This window comes from Carlito syrichta, unplaced genomic scaffold, assembly GCF_000164805.1.
Source record: "Carlito syrichta isolate Samal-C Ts95f unplaced genomic scaffold, Tarsius_syrichta-2.0.1 Scaffold303153, whole genome shotgun sequence".
In the NCBI taxonomy this organism is placed as follows: domain Eukaryota; kingdom Metazoa; phylum Chordata; class Mammalia; order Primates; family Tarsiidae; genus Carlito; species Carlito syrichta.
This window is the reverse complement of record NW_007247249.1, coordinates 86164-112300: the sequence shown is the minus strand read 5'-3', so window position 1 is coordinate 112300 and position 26137 is coordinate 86164. Positions and strand designations below refer to the sequence as shown.

At 41.7% G+C, this 26137-nt stretch overlaps 1 protein-coding gene across 3 annotated transcripts in view; it reads right to left on the bottom strand.

The window, feature by feature from the left end:
- SNX19 (sorting nexin 19) overlaps positions 1–24131 on the bottom strand; it is a 41321-nt gene extending 17190 nt beyond the window's left edge. The window contains exons 1-9 of one of the 3 annotated variants that reach the window (XM_021712268.1): positions 24008–24131; positions 22434–22489; positions 19351–19489; positions 18264–18364; positions 18024–18143; positions 15931–16061; positions 14392–14485; positions 13733–13913; positions 11056–11185 (exon numbers count right to left, since the gene is read on the bottom strand). In XM_021712268.1, coding sequence (XP_021567943.1) covers positions 11056–11185; positions 13733–13913; positions 14392–14485; positions 15931–16061; positions 18024–18143; positions 18264–18317 — 710 coding nt within the window. In that variant the 5' untranslated portion in view covers positions 18318–18364; positions 19351–19489; positions 22434–22489; positions 24008–24131. Of the gene's footprint in view, positions 1–11055; positions 11186–13732; positions 13914–14391; positions 14486–15930; positions 16062–18023; positions 18144–18263; positions 18365–19350; positions 19490–22002; positions 23721–24007 lie in introns of those variants that run through there. The other 2 variants (XM_021712267.1, XM_008057883.2) reach the window with 2 other exon arrangements.
- Between the last annotated feature and the right edge of the window lie 2006 nt (positions 24132–26137).

Here is a 26137-nt window from a genome sequence, read left to right as displayed (position 1 = left end):
CTAGCTAGACCTGTATATTCTAAACAATGCAACTTTCACTGCAGAGATTACAGGATCCAAAGTGTCTCTGTCTCCTTTCCCTGGCCTCGTGTGAACAGCAAACCAGGCTCATTCTCAGTGCCCAGGTAGTTATTCTGACCCTGTCTTTCTCAGCACCAAGGGCGAGGGCAGAGAGGTGGGGTGGAGAAGGGGAAGGTAATTAAAATGGCCACCCATTCAGAAGAAAATTGAGTCTGGTGGAGGCGAAAGGGCAGGGAGAGGGAGCAAAACTCATAGAGCTGAAGCACCAGGAAGAAAGGCAAGACACAAAGGAGGAGAGAAGGCAGTAATTTAGTGGTTGTCTTGACAACCAGAGCCCCTATTGTTCATGGTGACTACCTCACAGGGATATCTCCCTGCTTCACTCTAGGCATTAGAACCACCACCACAGGAGAGGATGGGAAGGAAAGAGTTGTAGGAGGGAAAAGTGATGAGTAATTATGTGCTCTCTACATAAAGGGGCCAGCCTCCAAACTTCTACACGTATTATAGACAACAGATTTAGAGTATGCTCAGTTGTGATTTGGAAGAGAATTATTTGGGACTGTATTTAAATAGGCTGACATGGTAGGACTTCAAACTATGCTGTGCAAAGACTAGCCTTGAGGAGAATAAAGAATAAATATGAGCGGCAGATGCTCAAATTAAAGAAAGAAGAAAAACACTCGGAAGGGTGTAGAGGAAATGGAAAGTGACAATAAATTAGAAGAGTTACCCAAAGGCATTATTTCCGTCTTCCTGTCTACAGGCTGAATTTTAAACCTTTCCAAACAGAAGGCTATCTATCCTGACACTAAGGGCATAAGGACAGAGCATGGTAACTCCAGAATCTTCACATAGTAAGAATTTTGAGGGCACCAATTGTGGTTAGAAAATAGAGGAGTAATACATAAAACTGGGGAAAAAAGAAAGGAAGAAAGAGAAAGAAAGAAAGAAAGAAAACATGGTGGAGAGAGGAGTAGGATGTCGAGGGACCTTGCTTGATGTTGCATTTATACAGTCAGTCTCCCTCCCAGGAGGGCTAAATTTCCCCCAATAAATCCTTTGGTACCAGCACTATATTAGAGCTAAAGTATATTTCCTACCAATTCCTTCCTACCTCCCTGCTCAAGTACTAAAGAGGTCTATTCCTCCACAGGGCACTCAGAGAAGCCTCTAAGGACAGAGGTGAAGATCAAAACTGAGCATTAACATGTGGTTGTTTCTCCAAAACCAAGGTAATGAAAGAGAGTCAAACAATCTCTATCTATGGCCCAAAGCAATCAGATATGCCCTTGATTACATAATAGACTGATTAGATTCCTAACATCGGGGGCTATCCAGCACTGACAATCTCTACCTTAGTGAGATGTATAATATCTAGGACTTTGGTCCCCAAAAAACCCTGAGTACAGAACCAACTAGTCTGTAAAAAGCATTGGCAAAATTCTTTCAACTCTGATGTCCAGCTGATCTCATCGTCACCACAGACGCTCTGGTTCACTCTATTCAGAGTGAATCAGCTCCAGCACTGAATTCTTAATGAGTGGAATCCACTCAAAGGGGAGACTTCTGGCAACACACACTGCTCAGAGAAGCAAGCATTTGCTGAAGATGCACAAGAATAGAGGGAAGAAGGGTGAAAGATACAAGAAACTGGGCTTGACTAAGTCATTGGCACTAAGGAATGGGCAGAAAGTAGCTTCTGAATCACGGAGCAAACCAGAAAATGGCTTCAATACTACTGTATCACTACCAGGGTAGGGGACCTGTATTTGAAAAATAAACAGGTCTCCCTCAAAAAAAGTATAGTTTAACTTTCAGCGCCATCTGGTGCCTACAAAGAGAGTTGCTGCACTAACTCCCCATGTAGCAGTAATTTGATATGCTTTCCATAGCCTATTTTAAACAACAGCAACACACACACACATACCTGTCACAACCGCAAAGATATATTCTGGTGGAAACTATCAGTACACAACAGAAAAGGCATGCTGTCTTTATTCTCGGATAGGTGTAGAATAAGTGAGATCTAAGAAATATGAAGGGAAAGCTACTCATATGATAGGAGAGACTGCTTAGGGCCCATTTTGGCCCACTCTATAGAAGCCAAGAGCTTCCTTCTAGCAGAGTCTAAGAGAAGAGGCATGAGATAAGCAGTACTCCTCCTCAAGAAGACACAATACAATCTTAGCAAAACCAACACTGAGAAACACTAATTTCAGTACCTATGAAAACAGCCCTAGTCAATGATTAGAGGGCCATAAAAATAGCAGAGAAATGGAAAAATTTCTGAAGATTAGTCTGAGTTAATTTTCTATCTGGAAATTTTGCAAAAGTATATATTTCTCTAGAGAAGTTGTGCATAAAAAGAGATCAGGTAGGTATAAGATACAGCAAGGCACCAGAGCTGAACTCAAAGAAAAATAAGTTATGGAGCAAAGGAAAAAACTATAATCTGTATTTCCTGGGAAACTCTGAATCTTAACTCTGATCATCTTTTCCTGATTGTGAATAGGCTGTACAATAGAGATACTTAAGACAGACTATACAATCACTGGCCCAGAAGTGCTTTAAGAATAAAATCAGAATATGCAGATAGAAATGAGTTTATATGATACTATTAAGTACATGTGTCCCTGAAACCAGTCAGGTGGAAAGCAAGAGAGGTTAGATGGGAACAAGATACAGAACTTTCAAGTGAGGCCAATTCTAGTGGTCATTGCTTTGTGAGAAAGCTTGCTCAATGGGGAGGTAGTGAAGAATGGTAGAAGGTGCATGAGTTTCAAGGTCAAGATGACTTAAGTGGAATGTTAGGTGGGGTAGTTACTAGTTCTATTATTTGGGGATAGTTATTTAATCTGAATATAATTTTCTTCACTTATAAAATATGGAAATATAGGTCTATCTCATAGAACTGCATTTTAGTACATAAAGTACATAGCTAACAGCTGCCTACTTGATAAAACCTGTATTTTAATAAATGTTAGTTCCTTTGTTGCAGTCATTAATTGTGACCTTTTGGTGGAGTTTCCCTTAAGAAATAACCTATGTCACAAAGACCCCTTATCTACCTGCTTCTTAGACATGCCCATCAAGAAAGAGACTCTTGAAGTGCCACTACACTCAGAGCACACCTTTGAGTTTGGAGTGACCTAAGAGAATAGTGGAAGCAACGAGGTTCATGGTCAGCCATTCCCAACTGTCCTTTGGGGAGACATCCTACCTCATAGCACAGAGCTCTCCAATGCTTCCAGACTCTGTCACTAACTTTCTCCTGATCTTGCATAGGAGATGGTTTGTAGAGAAGCATCTATTCTAAGAAAAGTGATTCCAAGGTCTGGCGTTAAGTTTCTGAGCTTGCCATTTAATTTTCTTCTGGATCCACTGCTTAGTGGACTCCTTAAGCCTGTACATTCTTTCTTTTCTTTTCCCCCTGTATATTTCTTGATTTTACATACTTTTTACTCTCCTCTGTCTGCAGATCACAGAAACTTCTCCCTCTTTTCCCATTCTTTCTGCTAAGCAATTCCACTCCCACATGCCCCTAACACACACACACACACACACACACACACACACACACACACACACACACACACACGTACATAGACACACAAACTCCCTACTTAACTAATACTGACGCAGATGCCAGGAATGTGTCTGTTGCCCTTTTGACAAAGGGTCTAATGCCATCTTTGAGGCCATGGTAAGGGCAGAGCCACGGACGTGGCATTCGCGCACTCTCTTGCTGGCCTGGTTCCTATTTTTATTGAGGCTTACTCTGGCTGTTCAGGCAGGGAGCTGGTCCAGCTTCTTCTCATTCCTTTACTCTTCATCAGGACTCTGTAATAATCTCACCCCTTACCTTGGCTGGATCTTCCTGCCCTAAACCTTCCACAATCAATAGAACAGAGTATATCTCTCCTCTTTCCCTCCAACCCAGTATAGCTCTGGGTACTTCTCCAGTTACCTAAATCTGATTCTGATACCCGCAGGGATATTATCAAGTTTCTTCCGTTTTCAGACATGAGTAGTCTGCACAATCTAGATTTGTTCCTTGGCTAAGACTGCTATCCCCACTCCCCTTCCCCTCCCTTTGTCTCTGACTCCAAATAAAGAGTGCTCCTTGTTACATAACTGGATGTGCCCAGCACAGAAGCTGACACACGAGGTTAAGCGTGCAAAATTTCCCTTTGACTTAACAATGCCTTTTTTGGGCATCTAACTTTTCTTCAGCTCCCCTCCCCCACTCCCTCCACACATCAACAATCAAGGGAGATTTATAAGCCTGGCTCAGATCAGAACTCTTCCAACTCTAGCTTAGAAGGAGGGGCTATGAGGTTGAATTTACTCTGTTGTTTCTTTTTTTTTTCCTTGCAGGCTAGAGTGTGCTTATAATTTGGCAGAAATCTCTAGAGTCTAAGGCACTTATGTATTCGGTCTTTTAAGGGAGCAAAGAAGGTAAACAAAGCAGGAAGCAGAAGAAATAAGCTTGCCTGTTGGAGATAATAATACTGGGGGTTGGAAAATAAGGATATTTTGAGGAGGAGATGTACTTAAATCTAGGTGGCTGTAGCATCCCTGATACCCAAACGCCAGTGTGTTCCAGATAACTAGAGAAGTGACACTACCACCTGTGGCATCAACACCAACTATCCTGCTCTTTAAAGCGCAGAACACAAAGGTGCTCTTTAAAGCACAGAGCACAAAGGAAGAGAACCCAAGTACCTTGCAAAAGCATATGGCTCAGTTACCTGGGGTTTCAGAGAGTAAACGTGCTCCTAGGCAAGAGCCATGGAGAAAAGGGGGACACTGGGGGTACAGTGGGGAGGGTGCTACAGCTCTGGGGAGATATCAAGTTCCCAGAATATTGGTTTACCAAAGCAAATAAAACTGAAGAGTGCAGCACTCATAAACTACTTTTGAAAATTAAAAACTGCAAACTATACAGGGGACAGTAACGTGGGCTAAATTCAGGCTGCAATAGTGCCCTTATGTTAGATGTGAGTGTGTAGATATGGAGATAGATAAAGTCTGGAGTTTACAAAAAATGCCTTATACTCTCCTTTTGGGAAAGTTCACTTTTCAAAGCCAGAGATATTTGGATTGGCTTTTACCTCTCCAAATCACAGGGCAAGGGTCTGATCTTGAAATTCAGAGAATCATTACAACTGAAAATCAGAAAAACAACCTGTGTTCAAATTCTTCCTGTTATATTTAATAGCCCTGTGATTTCGATTCAATAACCCAAATCCTTTATAAGCCTTATTTTCCTCATCTTTGAAATGAAAGTCATAATACCTTTTTCACAGGGCTTTTGAGGGGATTAAATGATATAACATACTTGTAGTGTTTAGTACAGTAACTGCACAAAGTAAATGCTCAAACATTTGCAGGACAGTAATATCATGATGCTAATGTCTCTACTGTGTTCACTGAAATGAGTTCTATCTTTTCCATATCTACAATGCACATGAGGACTTGCTAGTATGAGACCATGGGCCACAGGTGTCAGATCCTTGGAGACTCTTGAAGAGAAATTGGTTCTTTTTTCAGATACCATGACTCTGACTTCTTGGCTTCCTATCTTAAGAAGGTGTCAAGAATACCATGAAACTGGCATAAGATATTTAAGAAGAGGGTCAAAAATGTAATTACAAAGATAGAGATAATTATTTGAAGGGAAAGATGAAAGGCCTCAAACAGAGAAGGATAACATTGTTCATTTAATTCGAGTCTATGAAAGCGTGGAAGCCTAGGGTGATGAGAGTGCTAACCAGCTGTGGTTCAATTTTTACTGCAGCTAATACAAAACACAAAATGGGCTAAGGATAAAGTCTGATTAGATATAAGTTAACTTTTTGACAGGAAAGGTTATGAGATAACCGAACAAGTACAAAATATCATCACCTGGAAACATCCATAATGAGAAACAGCAGTCCACAGTTACAATGAGTTTTTCTTTTCTCTCCCCTCCCTCCCCCACCCACCCCCCTTCCTTCCTACTTTCCTTCCAAGTCAGGGTCTCACTCTGTCACCCAGACTGGAGTATAGTGGCATAATCACAACTCACAACAGTCTCAAAATTCTGGGTTCAAGTGATCTTCCCACCTTAGCCTCCTGAGCAGCTAAGACTATAGTCATGTGCCTGTAGAGACAAGGTCTCATTATATGGCCCAGGCTGGTCTTGAACTCCTGGGCTCAAGCAATCCTCATGCCTTCGCCTCCTAAAGTGCTAGGATTATAGGCGTGAGTCACCATGCCTGACTGGCAATAAGTTTTTCAAAATTAATTAGCCACAAAATTCTGTTCTTGCACAATATTCACACTTGCTTCATTCAAACTCACTAAATATATTCAGAGTTTTCCCACTTTTTCAAATAGAAATGCCACTCCATAAAAGCAAAAATTAAATAACAACAACAAAAACCCAGAAACTGGAAGGAAAAAAAAAAAAAGAAATTCAAAGGAAACTCAGTTGTAAGCCTTCTCCTTGATTTCCTTTATGGCAAAAGCTGCATTTGGCTTTTGCTAGTCTTCATTCTTTAGACACCTCTCTACACCGCTAACTGGAATTGTGGCTCTAGTAGAGTGTCAGGGAAGAAGATAGAAAGATGAGAATACATTGACTCCAAAGCTCTTCTCATTAAGAATTGCCTACTTGATTCGAGCAGCATTCCCCCCAACCCATGTCACCGGGAACACCAGTAAACCTGGTAAATACTACTGAACTATATACCTAACCAGTGTGTGTCTGTACTGGAAAGGGGCCCAGGTGTTCTGCTTCATGATGTAAGACATAGGAGTGTTCCGATTGTTGCTTTAACAAATGAGCCCATTGGCACAAAATTGCCTTGAAAGGCTTCACAAAGCCTTCACTGTTTAGAAGCCCAATTCTATGTCGCTCAGAGAGATGGGCACAACAGGGATGATGGCAGCTGGTAGGAGGATATTGGTATGGAGTGAGGTAGCCTGAAGACATAAGAAGTAGAGCTAGTTGAAGGCACCAGAAACAGAAAATACTTTTTATTCTCCTTTCCTTTTCTGAAGAGCAAATATTAAGACTTAACATATACCAGACACAATGTATACACCTCCTGAGGTAGATACCATTATCACTCTTATTTTCCAGATGAAGAATAGTAGTCTATTGCAGTAGATAAGAACTAGGACTTTGCAGCAACTGGGACTGAATTCTGTCTCTACTTCTCATTAGCTCTGTGTTCATGGGTAAGGCACTGAGGTTTAGTTCTCACTCCCACTAAACTGTAAAATATGTGAAAGCAGGAATTATATCTGCTTTGATCACTGCTTAAAGCCCTTAGCAACATTTTTTTTTAGTAAATAAAGAAATAAGGCCAAATTTAATTCCCAGTTGAATAGAGAGATATAAGTATGTTAAGATAAAGTGAGCTGAATGCTACAAAACAACCTAGACAAATTTCTACCAGTCAAGAAATAGTTTGGACTAGAGAAGACAATATAATTACTTCTTTAAACTCCACACATTCCACTTTATTCCTGTCTCTTCCTTATTACTGTAGACTTTATAATCATCACCCACTGAGATAATGCAACCTAGCTTGAAAGTCTCACAGCCTCTGTTCTGAACCGTGAAATAAGCTCTTTTCCATGTCTACCATGCACCCAGAGCTTGCTTCCCTTGTGTTTAATTTTCCTGCCTTAGATCTCCAAGGACCCTAGCTACATGAAATACCACTTCTCCTGAGATCGTTCTCTAATTATCAGAATATATCTCTAATTTATCTGGAATGGCCCAAGCCCTTTAATATTATAAGTTATCCAAACTTCAGGTAAACTTCTTCCTAACTCTTTTATATGTGGAACTCAATCTTTTTTGAGTTTCTCCTAACTCATCTATACTTTAATGCTCCTATGGGATAATTTCTTGTGTTCTGAAGCCAATTCGTCAAGGGGGAGGGGTCGTCACTGATCATCACATCCTAGCTTGTTTTGAGATCTTCCTATTTTTTTTGTGAAGCATTTAGAATATCAGCAAAGGGAAGCCCAACAGAGGGAGAAGATAGGTGACTGAATAAAACTAAGGAGATTTTACTTTCAAGTGTAAAAGTATTGAGAAGGGGGATGTTTATTCCTTTATTACAAATTCAATGAGTATTTACTACATCCCAGGCCTTGTTTGAGTTGCTGAGGACATAAAGTTAGTTCTACTCCTTAAAGAATTGATAGTCTAGGACAGGGTTTCTCAATCCCAGCACTACTGACACTGGGCAGGACAATTCATTGTTGTTTGCAGAGAAAGTTATCCTGTGTAGTGCAGGATATTTAGTAGCATCTCTGGCCTATACCCACCAGAAGTTAGTAGGAATCCCCTCACCCACCACCCTGCCTTCCAGTTGTAACAACTGAAAATATCTCCAGATATTGCCAAATGTCCCCTGGGGGTCAAAAGTGCCTGCTAGCTGAGAACCACTAGTTTAGGAAAAGCAGATCGTTAATATAATACACTATGATAGGTATTATTATCACAATTTTGAGAGTAGAGAAGGCTCCTTAATTTTGGGGGGTAAGCAGGAGAGGATGTTCTAGATCTCATAGAATAAATGATATTTATGCTCAATATTTGAAAAATGTTTTGCTGTGGACCAAATAGGCAAGAAGAAGAGGGAAAGTTAGGGATATAGAGAGTGAGTAGGAGAAAATGAGTAGAGAAAGGTCATTCAGGTAGATACAGGAAGATGAACAAAAACCTGGAAGAAACAGACCACAGAATATTTAGGCAATGATGGATCATTTCTATGGGGGAGATGAAAAATAAGTCTGGGAACACATACCAAGAAAGGAGGTGGAATTTTAACATAAGGAAATAAATATATATTTTGGCTGGGTGCGGTGGCTCAAGGCTGTAATTCCAGCACTTTGGGAGGTCAAGGCAAGAAGACTGCCTGAGCCCAGGGGTTCACAACCTGTCTGGGCAACTTGGTGAGACCTTGCCTCCACAATAAGTGAAAAAATTAGCCAAGCATGGTAGCACGTGCCTGTAGTTCTGGCTACTTGGAAGCCTGAGGTGGAAGGATCGCCTGAGCCCAGCAGTGTGCCACTGCTCTCCAGCCTGGGCGACGGAATGAGAATCCAACTCAAAAATCAAAAACAAGCCTGGCTTGGTGGCTCAGCCTGTAATCCCGCACCTTTGGGAGGCTGAGGTGAGTGGATTGCCTGAGCCCGCGGGTTCGAGACCCACCTGGGCAGCGAGATCTCATCTCTACAATAAATCAAAAAATCAGCCGGGCGTGGTAGTGCATGCCTGTAATTCCGGCTACTTGGAAGGCTGAGGTGGAAGGATCGCCGGAGCCCAGCAGGTCGAGGCTGCGGTGGCCGGGAGCGGCCACTGCACTCCAGTCTGGGCGACAGAGTGAGACTCCAACTCAAAAAAAACCAAAAAAAACAAAAACCAAAAACAAAACAAAACACAGAAGAGCGCTTTTTAAAACAAAGCCTTACCTAGATCCCCCGTATATTAAACAAATTAAGTGGAACTGCTTTGGTTGGACCATGGTCCACTTAGTTTTCCCCTTAGCTTCTAAGTTGGCTTCTGAAGCACTTCTGTGGAACCCTAGAACTCTAGACACATATTGGAAAAACCACTTTTGTAGGCAATAGGGGTGCACTGAAGGATTTTAGGTGCAGAATATAAGTTCAGAGTTGCTTTTCAGAGAAAGCATTCTAGTGGCAGAGCTCAGTATGGAGTAGGGACAAGGGTCTCCTAAAGGCATGGAGACCATTCAGTATTTCATACGTGGGCTTCACTTGGAGAATAGTCTTGAGGATATGATACATAGGAAAGAGCACATTGGCTTTAAGTTGTACAAATCTGGCTTAAAATTCCAGGTATGTCACTGACTATGACCTCAGGCATGTTAATTCATCTTGTTAAACTCTATTTCCTTTTTCTATAAAATGGGGCTACCTACCTCACTTGGCCACTATAAGAAAATACATGTAAACAGAGGTCAGGGGTTGGCATAGATAAGCAAGCATTCAGTAAATACAGATATGTATCCTCTTCTTTCACTTAGTCCCTTTATAAATCAGGTTTATTAAACCTCTTTGATCCTATGTAACTTTGAGTATTAAAAAAGAATATTTAATTGCTTGCGGTTAATGGATTTTCTATTTGTTGGAGAATAGATACGAAACTCTTTTTTTTTAAGGAGGTATTTTTTGAGTGACCTGTTAGCATGAGCCACATTCTAACAGAAGAGGTTATTATTTGGCTTCTTCTTACTTTGAGATCTGTGAGGACATCTCAGGAGAGTTCAAAACAAGAGTGGCCAACGCCCAAGTACTACATGTGTCTGTCTGGCACAGAGACAGTGTTTCTGGACTTCCTCAGGTTAGCAGAGCTTACATCAGTTCCATGGTTAGAAAGTCAGCATCTAAAAATTTCACTTGTGTACAAATCTTTCAAGAGACCAAGTGGTGTTAGGATTACAAGGCCTAGATTATAAAAGTCAACTTACAAATCTAAATTTCTCTCTATTCTTTGCCATTCTGTGTCAGTAAATACGTCTTCAGTTGTGAATATTTATGACCTCAGAGAAAACACTCTTAAAGAGCACTTATCTGTTTTTTCCTTTTCTCTTCCATTGTTTGTCATCACAGTGACAACATAATATTAGCTAAGAGAAATGTCCACCATAAGAAGGTGAAAGGTGTGGGGCTTGGGAATATAACTGTATGGAGAACTGACAGTGGGAAGAGTTTAGCTAAAGTTCTTTAGGACCACAGGCAGCGTATGAAAATTAGAGCATTATGCGAGAAGTCTTACAGAACCAGACTCTTTCAAACTTTAGACAACAAGGCAGTAAAAGCTTTCTAATACTTTCAAGGCAGTCTTCATCCCTGTACTCCTTATAAGAGAGAATTTGTCTTCTCTCACGGCCACAGGTTCCCTGGATTCTATACTTACCATCTCTATGGCAGAATTCAGCATCACATCCAACTTCAGTGCAATTTGAGATTCTAATGTGAAGAAGAACTCAGTACTCTTACCTTTGAACTAGAGTTCCAAAGATGAGACGAAAAAATTTCTGCATGTTTTCAGTACATAGCCATTTCCACTGTTCCATTAGCAGCAAGAGAAGCAGATCCAGGGCTGTGTCAGCTAACTCTGTCTCTGTTCCTGAGGGATGAAAAGGCATCAAAAATAACTCAGAAGAGACCCATACTTAAGGGATACCCTTCTACGTACTGGGTGGCACTTAAGTCGTCTCTACCTTCATATCTCCACCTTCTTTTACTTTTGTAATCCTTCTGCACTCAAATCAAGAAATTTACATTTCATATCTACAGAGTTTAGTAATAGGCTCAGTACATCTTTATAATTCTTTTATTTATGTTCTTGATATTGTTACCTTGTAAATGTTTCTATGTTTTAAAAAGATTTTGCATATAATTATTTTGCCTACTTGGTTCTGCCTCTTTTATATTTCCCCAGGATGCTGAATACATTCTGTTCCACAACTAGTAACTAACTGGAACTGGTAAAATCTCCTCTCTTTCACCCTTGCATTCCACTTGTTCCACAAAGCATCAGTGAAACATTGTAGGTAGACTTGGGGAAATATTTAGGCTTAATTCTCCTCCAAAACCTCCATTACACAGAGCTGTCAGGTTGGGATTCAGGAGGCTTCAGTATTCTGAGATAATATGCAGTTCTAGAAAGAACACCACACCTCTGGTAAAATGCCACAGCAGTTACTGATTTCTTTCCTGGGCCACAAATGAGCTTATATGCATGCTAAGTTGAAGTTTCTTAAACAAAGGCATTTTACCTGGTCCAGGGCTTCCATGTCACTTCTGATTTGTCTCTTAGTACATAAGGCTCCAGAATGAATCTGAGATACCTGGTGCTCTGCTGTGATTAATATTATAAGCAAACATCAATAATAACTTTGTTAGTTTCGGGCCAGTGGGTATTTTCTGGACCAGTGGGTAGTCTCTCCTCGATAAGGGTTCTTTAGAATGAGTAACTTCCGATTTGGATGGATCTACTAGAACTCAGTCATAGTTACCTCTGAGCCCCATCCAATACATATTTTCTTTCCTGTACTGTACTACAAGGGGGTATGGGAGCTAATCTGTTTCCTGCTTTCTAGTCATTTGCTCAAAGATGGGATATTCTGTTCCTTGGGAAACACCATTCTAAGCCTTAGTCGTCCTCCTCAAAGCCTTTTTTCAGGTTTAGCAATTGCCTAAAGCTGCCACCATGTGGTAACAATCGGTCATAGCCATGAAAAATAATGTAAAAAGGTACTAGAAAATCCTCTTAAAGAAACCGGTAAGTTTTCTATCTTAGCATTTTGAGTATCTCAGAGCTAGAAGGGCTCAGGCATAAACCATCCCTTTAGAGATCAGATATCAACATCTGCAGGCTTGATTTTTGGTAGAATGATATAGTTTTACCCATCCTATCTTATTTACAATCTCTTAGGAGTTCTCTGATGTTGTGACTGTCACACCACTTCACTTCACCAGTGAGACCTGTGAAGGGATAAGGATGACATAATCACTTTTCAAATACTTAAACTGAGATCCATAGAGAAGAGGTCAGGTGATTTGTTCATGGGCACCTGAGGGAGAATACTGAAACTGGTTTTTTGTCTCTCTTTCTGAACCCAAGATTTTGTGAACTTTTATTTTCAGAAGAGGGCTTTGTCTTGATGGCATCAATAAACTTCTTTTAAGTCCTGTATCATCAAACATACTTATTAATATCCGGGACTCTGAACTTTTCCTCTGTAGAGTACATCTGTTCTTCTCCTGAGAAGCAAATCTGCCCTGCCTCAAAATGCTTATAAAAAAAGAACGGAACCTTCAACTTTTCTCCCCTCCTGGTCTACCTTGGATGACTAGACTAGGTGGTATTTGCCATAATAGTAAATAAAGCAGAAGAAGTGGAACTGGGGAAAAAGACAAATTCCATTTTGAACAAGTTATATTTCAGTTACCCCATAGTATATCCCAGTGAAGACATATAATATTCAATATTTGGGCATCATCGCACATGTGTTAGAGTTAAAGCCAGTTACACAGCTGGAATCGCCCAGGAAGAGTATGCAAAATAAGGAGAGACTGGACCATTGTTTTGTTAAATTCTGGTGTGTCTATGTGGCTCTTTGAGCTATGGCCGCCATGTTTCTTGGTTTGGTCCCCTCCCCTACCTTGGGGAGGTGGACCTCCCCTTACTCTCTTCATCTCTAATTTACTTTCTAAATAAACTGTATTTTCCAATTTAAAAAGAAAAAAAAAAAGAAGAGTCAGTCAAAAATCAAGCTCTGGAAGGGGGATAAGGCAGCCAACACAGTAGACTGAGAAGATGTACAAAAAAGGAAGTGAGAGAACACGGAAAGTAGTGTCCTCGACACCAAAGGAAGGAAATTCCTAGAGAAAGGTGGAGTCTGATAGCCAAAGCATGCCAAAAATAACTTGAATGAGATATCAACATTATAAGTATGATCTGATCCGGCTGGATTAGAACTGCCTATGTTTGTGCTCTTCTCCATTGCTTGACTCTGAATACTGTGCCCTACTCATCATTGTACCCCAACACACAGCTCACTTAGCTGAACGGAAGAGACATTATAGCTACAAAGTCCAACTAGCCCAAGTCCCCAGTGATCTTCACCCTGGCTCTCCTCTCTTTGGGAGCAGAAGCCTTGCTACTCACCCGGATCACTATCGCTGAGGTCTCGGGTTGGCATGGCTACATCTGACAAGCAACTGTCTACATATTCTTCAGGGATTTGTTCAGGATCTCTTTCTGGGGCTTTTGGTGGCTGCATTTCCAGTAACTTCGTTTGTTTTTCAATAAAGGATTCCATCCCAGACATGGATGGGATCTCTGATTCCTGAAGAAATAGCCAGTGGCATATCAGGTAAAGAACATAGACAGTAGGAGAGGAAATGTGGCTCTCTCAGTCTCCCTGTCTCTCCTCTGCAAAAGTACCCTGAGTATAGAACCCAGCTGACTCTGACTACTTTAGGAATGTTTTAATTTTTTACACAAGTTGCAAGCCTACTCTAGGATTACCAATTCTGCACACAATTTTTGGGTTATCTGTTCTCTTCTAGGAACTAGCTTTCTTTCTCATCTTGTGTCCATTATTCCCAACCCACAAATGTTGAGAAGCCTACCCGTCTACCTAAATGGGTATGAATTCCAAACCACTTAGACAAACACTTTTAACATAAAAATTAGACAACTAGATATTTTAATAAGACATTTAGCAGGACCTTTCTGACTTTAGAGAATAATTCAACTGCCTATAACTCAGGATCAACATCTCAGATCTTAATGCCCTAAGTTCTCTGAGGTTTAGTTTTTACCATGTTGCCTTCCTGGAGACAATAGAGGATCTTGTCTTGTACATCAGTTACACTTAGCACTGGAGCAATTTTGGATGAGAACCTCAGTCTGGACCTGGTACAGAAACAAAAAGCAGAACAGAACGTAATTCCTGGTCTTGATCCCCATACAAAGGGCTGGCAAGTATTGACAATACATCAAAACAAGAACACCCGTATATTTCTTAGGAGCTTATTGTGACCAGAGTTGCCAGGAAAAATTTGGTCCTAATATCCCCCAAATATATATTGGCTATTATTAACAGATAGTGCAACTCATACGCTAAGCTATGTCTACAGTACATTTGTGAAAGGGCTTTTGCTAAATAAAATAGGGACCAGTCTGTATTATGGTTAATTTCCACAGGCCAAAAGAATGGCTAGCACATACTAAGCACTCATTAAAAATTTGTTGAAGGTTACACAGAAAAGTAGCATAGACCAAAGGTTTTTGTTATTGTTGTTCATAGTGTTTCCTTTTTTGTTTGTTTGTTTTGAGTTGGAGTCTCACTCTTTCACCCAGGCTGGAGTGCAGTGGCACGCTGCTCATGGCCACCATAGCCTCGACCTGCTTGGCTCAGTTGATCCTTCTGCCTCAGGCTTCCAAGTAGCTGGAACTACAGGCACGCGCCACCATGTCTGGCTAATTTTTTGGTTTACTGTAGGACAAAGTCTCACCAAATTGTCCAGGCTGGTCTTGAAACCCTGGACTCAGGAAATCCTCTTGCCTTGGCCTCCCAAAGTGCTAGGATTACAGGCTTAAGCCACCATGCCCGGCTTATAGTGTTTCCTTTTTAGATATCCATTTTTTCCTTATGTTCCAAATAAAAACAGATAAGGAATTGGAAGTAGTAACTTCAATGTTTCGAGGAATAGGGGACTCAGGGACAAAGGTATCAATCATGGTCATCCTTCAAAATTTGGGCACAGTAAAAAAAAAAAAGGCTAAGTACTGTGAGTCTGTAATTGCTGGTTATGAAACATGAGCCCAGAGTCAAAGACCAGTCAGACAGACAGACACACACACACACACACACACGCTCTTTCTTCAGAATGACTCAGAGGGAGATGGAATTTCCAATAATGGTAAGTATGTGTCCTTGCCTTCTACATGTTGGCTTTGAGTGCTGCCAGGAAACAGCTGGGACCTTAGTGCAGGAGATGGTAGAAGCAGCCAACCAGTTACTAAAATAGGCCCTGCAGGTTTCCATTCTAGCCCTTTCCTGCTTATTGCTAGTACATGCAATGTCTGAGCCAAGATTTCCAAAAATGATGGCAAACAGAAACTAGTTATAAGCCTTAATTATTAGTAGGAAAGAAACATCTCAATTTCCTTGGAAAACAGAAAAAAGAATATCCATATTCTAGAGTTTTCCTCTAGTCCAAAATCTCTAGTAGTCCAGAGTATGTATGACCTACCTTCTCTCTTCTAGTGCTTGAGAATGGGGTGAGTTTTGGCTGAGGATTGGGAATCAACCTGAGAATTGGGGAAGGGTGCCTAGGTGACTGAGAGCTTCTTACTTGCTTGCCTTTTTGCCTTCTGTCTGGGACTTGCTTTCAGACTCAGCCTCACTGAGCTCCTCTGTGGGGCTCTGGGGTTCAGAGCGAGGAAATGCTGTCTTCAAAGTGTCCACAATAGCACTCACCACCATCTGCAGGGGTCAGAGGTTCAAGGTCAGTAAGGTCATTCACATCCCCAGATGTAAACCAGTAAATGAGCAGTTAGCTCATAGTGCTTTATGCAGCAGGATGAGTAGAGAGCTAGGCTAACAGTCAGAGCTTTATACAACAGGAAAGTCAAATACCAGGTAATGACTTTTTGATAGCTATCCACCTTTTTATCTATGGCCATAAAAATCTTCTTCCTTGCAGAGTAAAATAAACAATGCCATGGGAAAAGAAGCCAAAACAAACAGTGATATAAATAAAAACCTAGGAGTTCTGCAAACTGGTAAATTTCATGTGTTGGGTGTTAGGAGAGATCCTTAGTATTTTTCTTTTTAAATAAAAAAGTAACTTCTAGTTTCCAAGTTGATAATACCATTTCTAAGAAGTGCATAAGTGGGAGTAGTATAGGTAGCCATTTAAAGAGAAAAGAAAGAGTGAAGAAGATGATTATATGTGTGTGTGTGCGTGTGTGTGCGTGTATACATATATATATATATATATATATACACACACACATACACACACATATATATAGAGAGAGAAATTCACACAAAACAAAGAATTGTGTTTTCCAGTCAATTCAAATAAGTTTTTTTCTTTAGTTACACAGAAAGAATACAAAAATCACTCAGGATAAAATTAAGGTAATTGGAGTTGATATGAACTTCTCTACTCATAAAGACCAAATCAAATCACTGAAGAATAAGAATTATCTCTACTTCTCAAAATGAAAAAAATAACATAGATATTTGCTAAAAAGGAAAATGTACAAACAAAACCCTAAAATATCAAAGGAACAGAATGAAACATTTACTTTTCCATTGGTGACTGGTTAATGAACACTGCTGGCTCAAAGCAACATTATGCCTTCTTTAACTCATTCTTGCAGTACTTTGGCACAAGCAGCATAGCCAGTACAGATAAGACAAGGCTGATGTCATCAATACTACAGTAAAAGACCAGGGGAGAACAAGCCAGGGAACAAATGTAGATAATGTAGCTTAGAAAACACAACTTGCTCTCAAGGCTCACAGACTCATAGTCCGTGGGTGTGTGTGAGGGGTGGTCCTCATCTGTTTTGTTCCTGCTATATCACCATTAGCTAGTACAGTGCCTGGTCCAAGAGGTATCCAGTGAATTGATATAGAAAGGACTAACGAATGCACACATATGCGTGGATCTCTGTGGTTTTAATCTATTTGATACCTTGCTTATTTGCAGGATTCTCCACATAACAGTGGATCTCTCCTAACACACAACACATGAAATTCCATTTTATCTTGTTCCTCCAAGCCTAGATTGGAAGAGGAAGGTTCCTCTTCTGCCAATAAACCAGTGTTTCTCAAACTTATAAACACATGCCACTTTTGATCAACATAAACCTCAGACTTCTGCTCTGAGACTAGCATCACTACTTACAAGCTCCAACATATAACACAAATGTCCTTCTCTTACCATCTCCATAGGTGATGAGTCAACATCTTGAAGAAAGTACAACTCTCTGCACTATTTTCCAGCAGAGCCACTATATTAATCTGAATCCGGCTTAGTGTTCCTAGGTTTCTCTTTCCTGAGTAACCAACACTGGAAATGAGTTTTACCTCTAAAAAGAAATGTGCCATCTCCAGAAATCTATGTCTGAAGACACAGATCTATCCTTACATGCCTTATTAGAACAATATCACAATACCCTCCAAGAGATATGTGTACACTTACAGAGTTGGGGTACTGTTTCCAAACTGATAGTCACTGTGATTCAGCAAGGTGATGATTCAACCAATAGTTGGCAACAGGTCTTGAAAATTCTAGTCCATGTTCTAGTGACTCCTTGTGCTGCCCCTCCCCATGTGTTACCTCTCTAATTTTTCAAGCATTGCCTCCATTCTGATGAATACTTTGTATTTATAAATAGAAACTAAAGCTGAGCACAGTGGCCCGGCCAATACCTTGTCTATTCTAGAGACCATAAATGGTTTCTTGACAAAGGCAATACGAGCATCTGTGTTCAGAGCAAGGAACTCCTGCACCTCCTCACTGTTAGCGATCTCAGGAATGGCACAGAGTTGCTGCAAAAGTAAAACACAAAAGAAATTTTCAAGAGAAATTCCAGTCTCCAGATCTCTCCACCCTAACTTGGGTGTCTAGGGGTTAGAACGAGAGCGAAGCCAAAAGAGAAGGATGCTGACCTTTAGGAATGATTCCAGGAGGCTCTTACGGGCTTCTACTCTGTCACTGTCCATGTTTCCAAATGGAAGATCTGGAAACAGCTTTTTAGGACCCTTCACATCTTAAAAAAAAAACAAAACTTGCTCATTTAACATTCATAGAGCTATTTAATATAAAACACATCAAACATACAAAGGAAACACAGCTATGGCATATACTTCCCCTGGATTTTTCTTTTTAATTTCAGGAATTCCAAATATGCCCTAGGAATATGATACATACAATACTACAGTGGTTATAAGTAAGGGCTCTGAAGTTCAATGGACCAAGTTTAACTTTTGGCTCCAATTCCTACTATAATAATGACCTTAGACAAGTTGTGTCATCTTTCTGTGATTTTATTTATTTATTTATTTTCTGTAAAATGGGGATAATGATAGTATATATCTCACGGGCTGTTATGAGCATTAAACGAGTTAACATCCATAAAGTGCTTAGAAGAGAACCTGGCACATATTTATAAGCTTGGCTCAATATTTGCTAAGGTTATTAAGAAAGAAAATGCGTAATTTATGCCCAAACTTATTAAAATGCTTATTTGGGTGATCATCAGCAATTTTTTTAAAACAAAGTTGATGGTTACTAGCTTGTTTTTAGAGTTAAATTTTATTACTATTTCCTTCCGTGCCTGAGAGGTATAAAAACACCTACAAAAGATCTGGTTGTTAAAGGAAAAAAGGTGGCAAGAACTTCTGGAAAATATTTTAATATTTACCAGTCATCAATCTATGAATCCAGAAAAGTTTAACCCCTCACACTCACTCATGGGCACAGGTGGAAATATGAACTCTTCTTTTTTAAGCTTAAAATAAATGGGGCTCCAGGGCAAAGCATTCAGTGGCAAAAGAATACCACAGAAAGAATGCAATTAGTGCTGCCCAGCACTAAAGCCCAAAACTCCCCAGAAAACTTGGAGAGCAGAGAACCTGAATGCTACATTTTTCTCCTCCACCCCTCCCCACAAACCAACAGGCCACCAAGCTCTCAGATTTGGGTGGCTGGATGTGAGAAGCAAGCATGCAGTCTGGGGCTGGGTAAACTCCTGACTTTTGATGAACTTTCGTAGATCTGGTTTCTCCTCCAGACGAGTCTGCAGATTCAAGAATTCCCGGTAGCGGCGGTTCACAGTATGGTAGGCCAGTTGCTGCAGGCCGCTGCTGTTCTCACCGTCAAGGGCTGTCTCATACTGTTCAACGAACAAATCAATCAGCCGAGTTTAGGCAACCTTGTGTTCTGCTTAATGACTACTTGTTCAATGGCCACACATTAAGAGTAGGAACAAAGGGAGGGAGATGCTCCTAGGCTGCTCCAGAACGTCCTACATCTGATTGCTGCCCTAAGCTGTAACAAGTAACTCAAACCCCAAGAGGGGTTGATTAAGGAATGAGGTTCACTTCCTCATATTAATACATGGCCCAAATGAGTTTCACTGCTCCTCACTACTACTTCCATTTGAAAGCTCCTTTTCCCAGATACTTTTTTAACTTATAAAAAATAGCTACGTAACTATTTATCAAGATCCCAAGACTGAATATAAAAGAGAAGGCAAAACACCTATAAAAATGAAACTGCCTTTATCACCCCTAAATTACAGGGCTAGATAGCATACAGGGAAAACCATCTTGTCACTACACTCAATCAGTGATTATCTACGTTAGTTGGGAGAAGAACAAATAATCCAAGCAGCAAATGAACAAAAATCACTTGCTTGCCTGGAATAAATAAAAGGGGCATGTGTTTTTGTTTTGCTTTGGGCAGATTAACTTTCCTAATTATTATTCTTAGAGCTAAATTGAATTTTTTTCCTAAGTACATCTCATCTGTATCATTAGAAATCACATGAAGACTGGAGCTGTTATAAGGGATCAATGTCAGCTGACTTCACATGCCCAGAGGACTGTTTTGTGGGAAAAGATGGCTTGCACTGCATGATCCCCAAAGAGTGAACACCATAAACAACACAGAACCTGGCATTCAAGGGAGACTTTCTGACACAGTAGCAAAGACAAAATGAAATGCAGTGGGAGAATTATAGATGTGCTCATTCTTAATAGGAGTAGGTTACTGTTATTTTTTTGGTTGAAGTATCATACTGTGGGCAAGTGATGGACAATCTTTCTTCTTGCCTGCAGGACTTGAGGTTAGTGTTTTAAACTTTTCTAGAGACAGACAGGGTGAGTTATTCATTATGAGCTGATGTGAGTAAAGTATTCCCTCAGAACAATACTGAGAAGGAAAGATCAGGTAAGAGACAGGTGGTCAGGGTGGGGCTCTCAAACCTGGAGTACCTGGGAGTTATGACACTTCCTGTGGAATATTTTGCTCCTGGAGGGACAATATTCAATACCGATATGTTTACTTCCATCACATTAACTAAAAATTGTTTTACTATCAGAAAGTTCGATAATATTGACTTTAAATTTAAAATCATACTTAGAATATGTCCATATAAAAAATTAAATCCAATCTCAAACCATACAATTGGCTAGATTTTCACTTTACCATTTTCTGATGCCTACTTAGATTAAGTAGTAACAGATGTCAAAATTTAGCAACAAAAAGAAAAAAGAATAAGTAATGGAACAGACTATAAACTTAAAAATTCTATCCATCAACTTAATTTTTCTACTAATGAGGAGAAAAAACTTGTTTAGTATCAATGTTGGAATGTGTCATAAATAGCAGATGAAATAACCAGAAGCCAAATAACCAAAACATGTGAGAAAGGGGCATGTTATGGGGACACCCAGAATTAGGAAAACAAAAGGCAAGCAAAATGTTAACTAATCCTTTGTAGCTAGCCTGAACGATCTGACCAGGCACCTGTACTTCTCAAATGTGCCTACTGTATAGGGTGTGTGTTTCTAATTGTTTCCATTCTGTCTGACTTGAAATGTCATAACTTTACTTCCTAACATGCTGGGTTTATGCTGCAGCCGTGTTGGGTGACTCAGGGAAGATACTCTCCTCTACTTGGATTGGGATTTCACAGAGGGGATGCAGCACCCAGGCTCCAGTCTGGTGGTAGCTTTTAGACTTGGAATGAGAAAAACTCAAGAAAGCAAGTAAAACCCAATGGATAGGATCTTGCCCAGGAAGTCTTTCCAAACTTCTTCCTTGCTAATTTATTTTTCTTTCTTTTTAAGAATACTAGTATCTTTTGTACTTTGTTTTAGGAAGGTAGGTTATTTAGCTATATTTATCTCAGAAGGTAGCAAGTTTCTTAAGATGTCAAAACACAGACCTGGGGACCACTTGATAGAGATATAAAGAGGGCTAGTTAGATTAAAGCAGTAGTTACCCCAAAAAGGCCTTAGGACAGGCTGCCTCCATGTTACCTGGAACGTTCTATTTTTAAAAAAATACAGAATCCTGAAATGCTCTTTCAGAATTTGTCAGAGTCTGTAAGAATCTGTGCATTTAAAAAAATCAACCCAAGTGATTTTGAGGTGCAGTCAAGTTTGGGAACCACTGAAAAATATAAGCTTCCATATTCTAACAACCCTGAGACTCTAGGATTGTTTGTGTGAGTACTGGAAATGAGCCTACTCTGCTTCAGATCAAGCACATATAGATGCTTGTTGAATTAAACATTGCAAACCAGGAGTCTTCTCTCCCCTGAGGTCATTCGCTTCACTGATTGCTTTCCATACCCATTCCTAAACCCAGAATGGATGCCTGCAGCTTTAATCCTGTTACCTTCACAGTGTAGAGTGTGTATGGGTGGAATCCGGTGCCACTGTGTTCTCGGGCGGTGATGGTACCAGTGATACGAAGGTTCTGGATAACAACTGGGCCATCTGGACTGTTCAGGGGCTCAAAGCTGAAGGTGGCAGAGCTGAGAGGACCAGGTGGAGAGGAGGAAAGCAGAACTGGTGGCAGACTAGGATCAAGGGAACTCATACCATTGGTGAGATCCTTCTCTAAGCACAAGGGTCGTGGGAGGCAGGGCTTTTCCGGCCCTTCCAGCAAAGCTGTAGAAGTGATGTCTTCTTGCTCTACCTCCTTGTCTGCTGTGTTAATCTGGATCTCTGGACAGGAGTTCAGTGAGGAGACCAGTAGGCCTGTCTCTGTTTCTGTTCCCAGAACCTCCTCAGTCTCTGATCCTTCAATGCCTTCAGATCCCTCACTATCCTTAGGCTCCTGAGCCTGGGAACCCTCTAGGACACACAGGGCATCCTGGATCCTGTCAGAGAGAAAGTTGCCTGGAGTCATGAGCATGATGGTTTCTTTGCCCAGTTCAGAGAGTGGTGACTCCAGTTCCGAGTCTTCACAGAAAAATAGGGGGCCTCGAATATCTGGCTGCAGGAAATGAGATGAGTTGTTTCCTATTTTTCTTTCTTCAGACATCCCACCCAAATCTTCCTCTACAGCTTCATGGCCTTCTTCAATCTCTGGGGAGGGACCTGAAGGCCCCTCTGGCTCACTGATGCTTAGGAACACTGGGGCTGCTACTGGAGAAGGGGCTCTCCCTTCTGGCATTTGCTCTACCTCAGCAATCAGTGGCAGAGATGTGGGCACTGAGGGCTGTTCAAGGGCACTGGTTGTGCAGACTGGTTTAGCCACTTGTGCTGGATCTTTGGCCTTGGAAAAGATACCCACGAGGACAAGGTGGATCCAGTCAGGATCCGACATCCTGCTGATCAGGGGTAAGACTACATTGCAAGTAATGAGTTCAACCACTATGTGACGTCCGGTCCGAGTCTCCAAGTGGGACTTGGGCACGAGTTCTTGAAGTAACAAACCCACAATGCCACGGGTATAGGTCACTTCAGTACTGGGGCTGTGCACTGCAGGATGTGGGACAGCAGTCCGGCAGTAAGCCTCCCAGATCTGGGAGGGCTCAACTGGACCATTCTGCTTCCCTGCTGTAGCTTCTTTTGCCTGAATGTAGCTCTGCAGGTGACAACCGCAGAGAGTCAGGACACTCTGGACAAGAGCATGACTATCCATCATACTTATCCTCCTCCGAAGCTCCTGAACCGACCCTTTCATGGCTGCCTCTATCTCTTTCTCAAAGGCTGGCTCCTGACTCACTGAACGATACCAAGATAACACAAAATCCCGAATAATCATCTGGATAGTGCGGCTGATCTCCTGTTCCAGTTGCCTTTCTGCCTCGGGGCATGGAGGGCAGGTGGCCACCTGGATGAAGCGTTCCAGGTGCAGCCGACCTGAAGCCCCCGCAATGGCGCTGGAGCCCAGCCACCCTCCCAACACCACCAGCAATGCAGAGAGAAGGCACAGAAGCCATACATTGACCAGAAGGTGTATGACCAGGAGCCAGCCGAGCAAGACCCCCACGGCCATCAGCTTCCGGCTACTCATCAGATTACTGAGGTTCCAGTTGGACTCCACTGAAGTCTCCGGCAACGGAGGCACTGCCTCTGCCTTCATGGTTGAACTGACAAGGTGGCTTCCCCAGATGACAGTTCCCTAGATTTTACTTCAGAGTTAGAGAAGGTGGCATGGCTGTGACCTAGGCACGAAGAGGTAGGGAAACCGGGGTTCTGGGCTCTCGAAGTCCTACCGACGCTGTAAAACGACGGCGGCAGCTCTGCTTCTCCCCCTGATTACCACCAGCCGAGTCCTCAAGCTGGCCGCTTACGGAAGAGATGCTGCTTTCGAGGAAAACCCTGCGGCCTTCATAATGCCCGGGCAGCCTAAGGAAGGCGGTGCAGGCCCCCAGGCCCCCTACACTTACAAACGCGAGGGCGGCGGCCTGCCAGGCAGGGTCACACGCCGCCAGGGGTCGCGCGCCCGGACTGAGCCCCGACCTGGAGTGGACTCATTGGTTCCTCCTCGCCGGCTTTCGCCCGCTGCCGCCGCAGGCTCAGCAGCCCAAGTTCTGGTTGGGAACTGCCGGCCGGTCGCCGGCTGCTGGCGACAGCTTCCGGGTCGACGTCTGCGGGAGCGAGGCATGCCGGGAGAGCTGTCGCGCTCGCAGAGACACGGCGACGTCCGGCGCCCTCTGGTGGTGAGGAGCCGCCAGGCCGCCACTGGCGCACACTGGTCTGAACTTGAGTGGACACAGAGCATGTGCTCCCTAAATAACGGCGGGCATAAACTCCCAAGTGCAACCGAACAGAGAACGGCCTTGCAGCAATCACCGCAAAGTCTCAGCCCATCCAGATCCTTCAAAACGTGCCCCAGCTCTGATTATTAAATGAAGTCTGCAAATATCTTTTATTGCTTAGGCACATTCTCAATAATCCCGTGAGAGCAGTTTATTTTCAATGGCGTGATGGATTTTAGCACTCACCCCACTTTCTCCAGGGGTCGCCCTCCTCCTCAATATACGGCCCACCTAACTTATTCTCATGAATTGCAGAATACACGGCATGAAACATAATACAGAGATAAATTTATTCCTTAATTTCCCATCAAATTTGTGATGTAGGGTTATTTGCTGGTATAGAGAGCGAATATTTTAAGCATCTGCTATGTTCAGTCACTGTGAAAAGTAGTGTGGAGGAATAGAAGCTGTCTTTGTCCTCTAGGATCTCGATGCCAATTCGGGAGTTCAGGTCTTAGAACACGATGGGATATTGAATAATGCAAGTCAATATGGAATATAATAAAATGCACAATCTTACAGGTAATTAGGGAAAGGAAAAATCACTTTGGGTTGCAATAGCTAAGGGTGACCTCATAGAGAAGGTGCCTTTATGAGGAATCTTCAAGGGTGAGGATTTCTTCCTATCCATTTCCATCTCTTCTCCATCTTTCCTCCCCAAATATACAGGAAAAGAAGAAAGAGGTAAAGCTGTGTTTTCAGGTCATTATTTACTATATTTGGTTTGGAATGTGCTATATGCTTGATTTTTTGTTTGTTTGTTTGTTTGAGTAAATTTGCCTTTAGTTGGCTACACAGATTTATCTCTAGAAAGACTAAATATATCTGATAGTAGCACTGATTGTGTGTAAAAGCGTTTGTGTCAGCCAGTGGTTTTGTGTGAAGCCAGCTTCCTTCCTTATCTTGGTCCTTAGTAGTTCTATCTGCAGTGTGGCTCTCCTTTTTATTTTGGCACAGGATGTATATTATTTGCATAAAGCTGCTCATGGTTGCTGATCTTCGGATTCTCTATGCTATAAGTAGTCTTTTATCATTTAGCACTAGTCCCTAGATGTTTAAAGGAATCTTTAGGCACATTCTAACCCAAAACTGTGCCAACAAGAATCATATTGCAGCTTCTTCTCTCATCTTTATTTCTACTGTTGGTGCAAAGATTTCTTTTGAACGCAAAAGGAACCATCATTTAAGTGTGACCCACAGTTTATGACTAATCATGTTTAAAGCAAATGGTCTGATTTAGGATCAAAGTGTCACTAAGCAGACTGGGCATAGCCCTGAAATCCCAGAATGCGAGTCTGTATTGCCGTGGCACACACCATTTCACTGCTGCCTGCCTTCCCTCAGAAGAGGAACACAAGAAGTGGACTCTGCCCCGTTTTTCTTTCCCAGACCTTTCTATTGTCCCCAGGAGCACTTTGAAGATAACAATACTCTGAAGAAATATCTCTGCCACCTAGTTGGTAACTAAAATAGAAAAGTGAATTAAGAAAAAAACGAATGATGATGCTAAAGACTGCCTGTGGCAGTTCAGAGAGAAAGTTTACTCTGCAGCATAATCTGGAATGTTCAAGGCAGTAACGAAGTGACCTTGTAAGTGGGCGCTATGCCACCTGACCAGATGGTCTGGAGCATTGAGGTAGCCAAGAGTGCCTTCCTGATTCTGAAGCGGATTTGATGGACGTGCCGATGCACTTGTCATTTGGACTGGTGTGAGTTTCTGCCTAGGGGTCTGGGCAGGACTCAGTCTCCGAACAGATT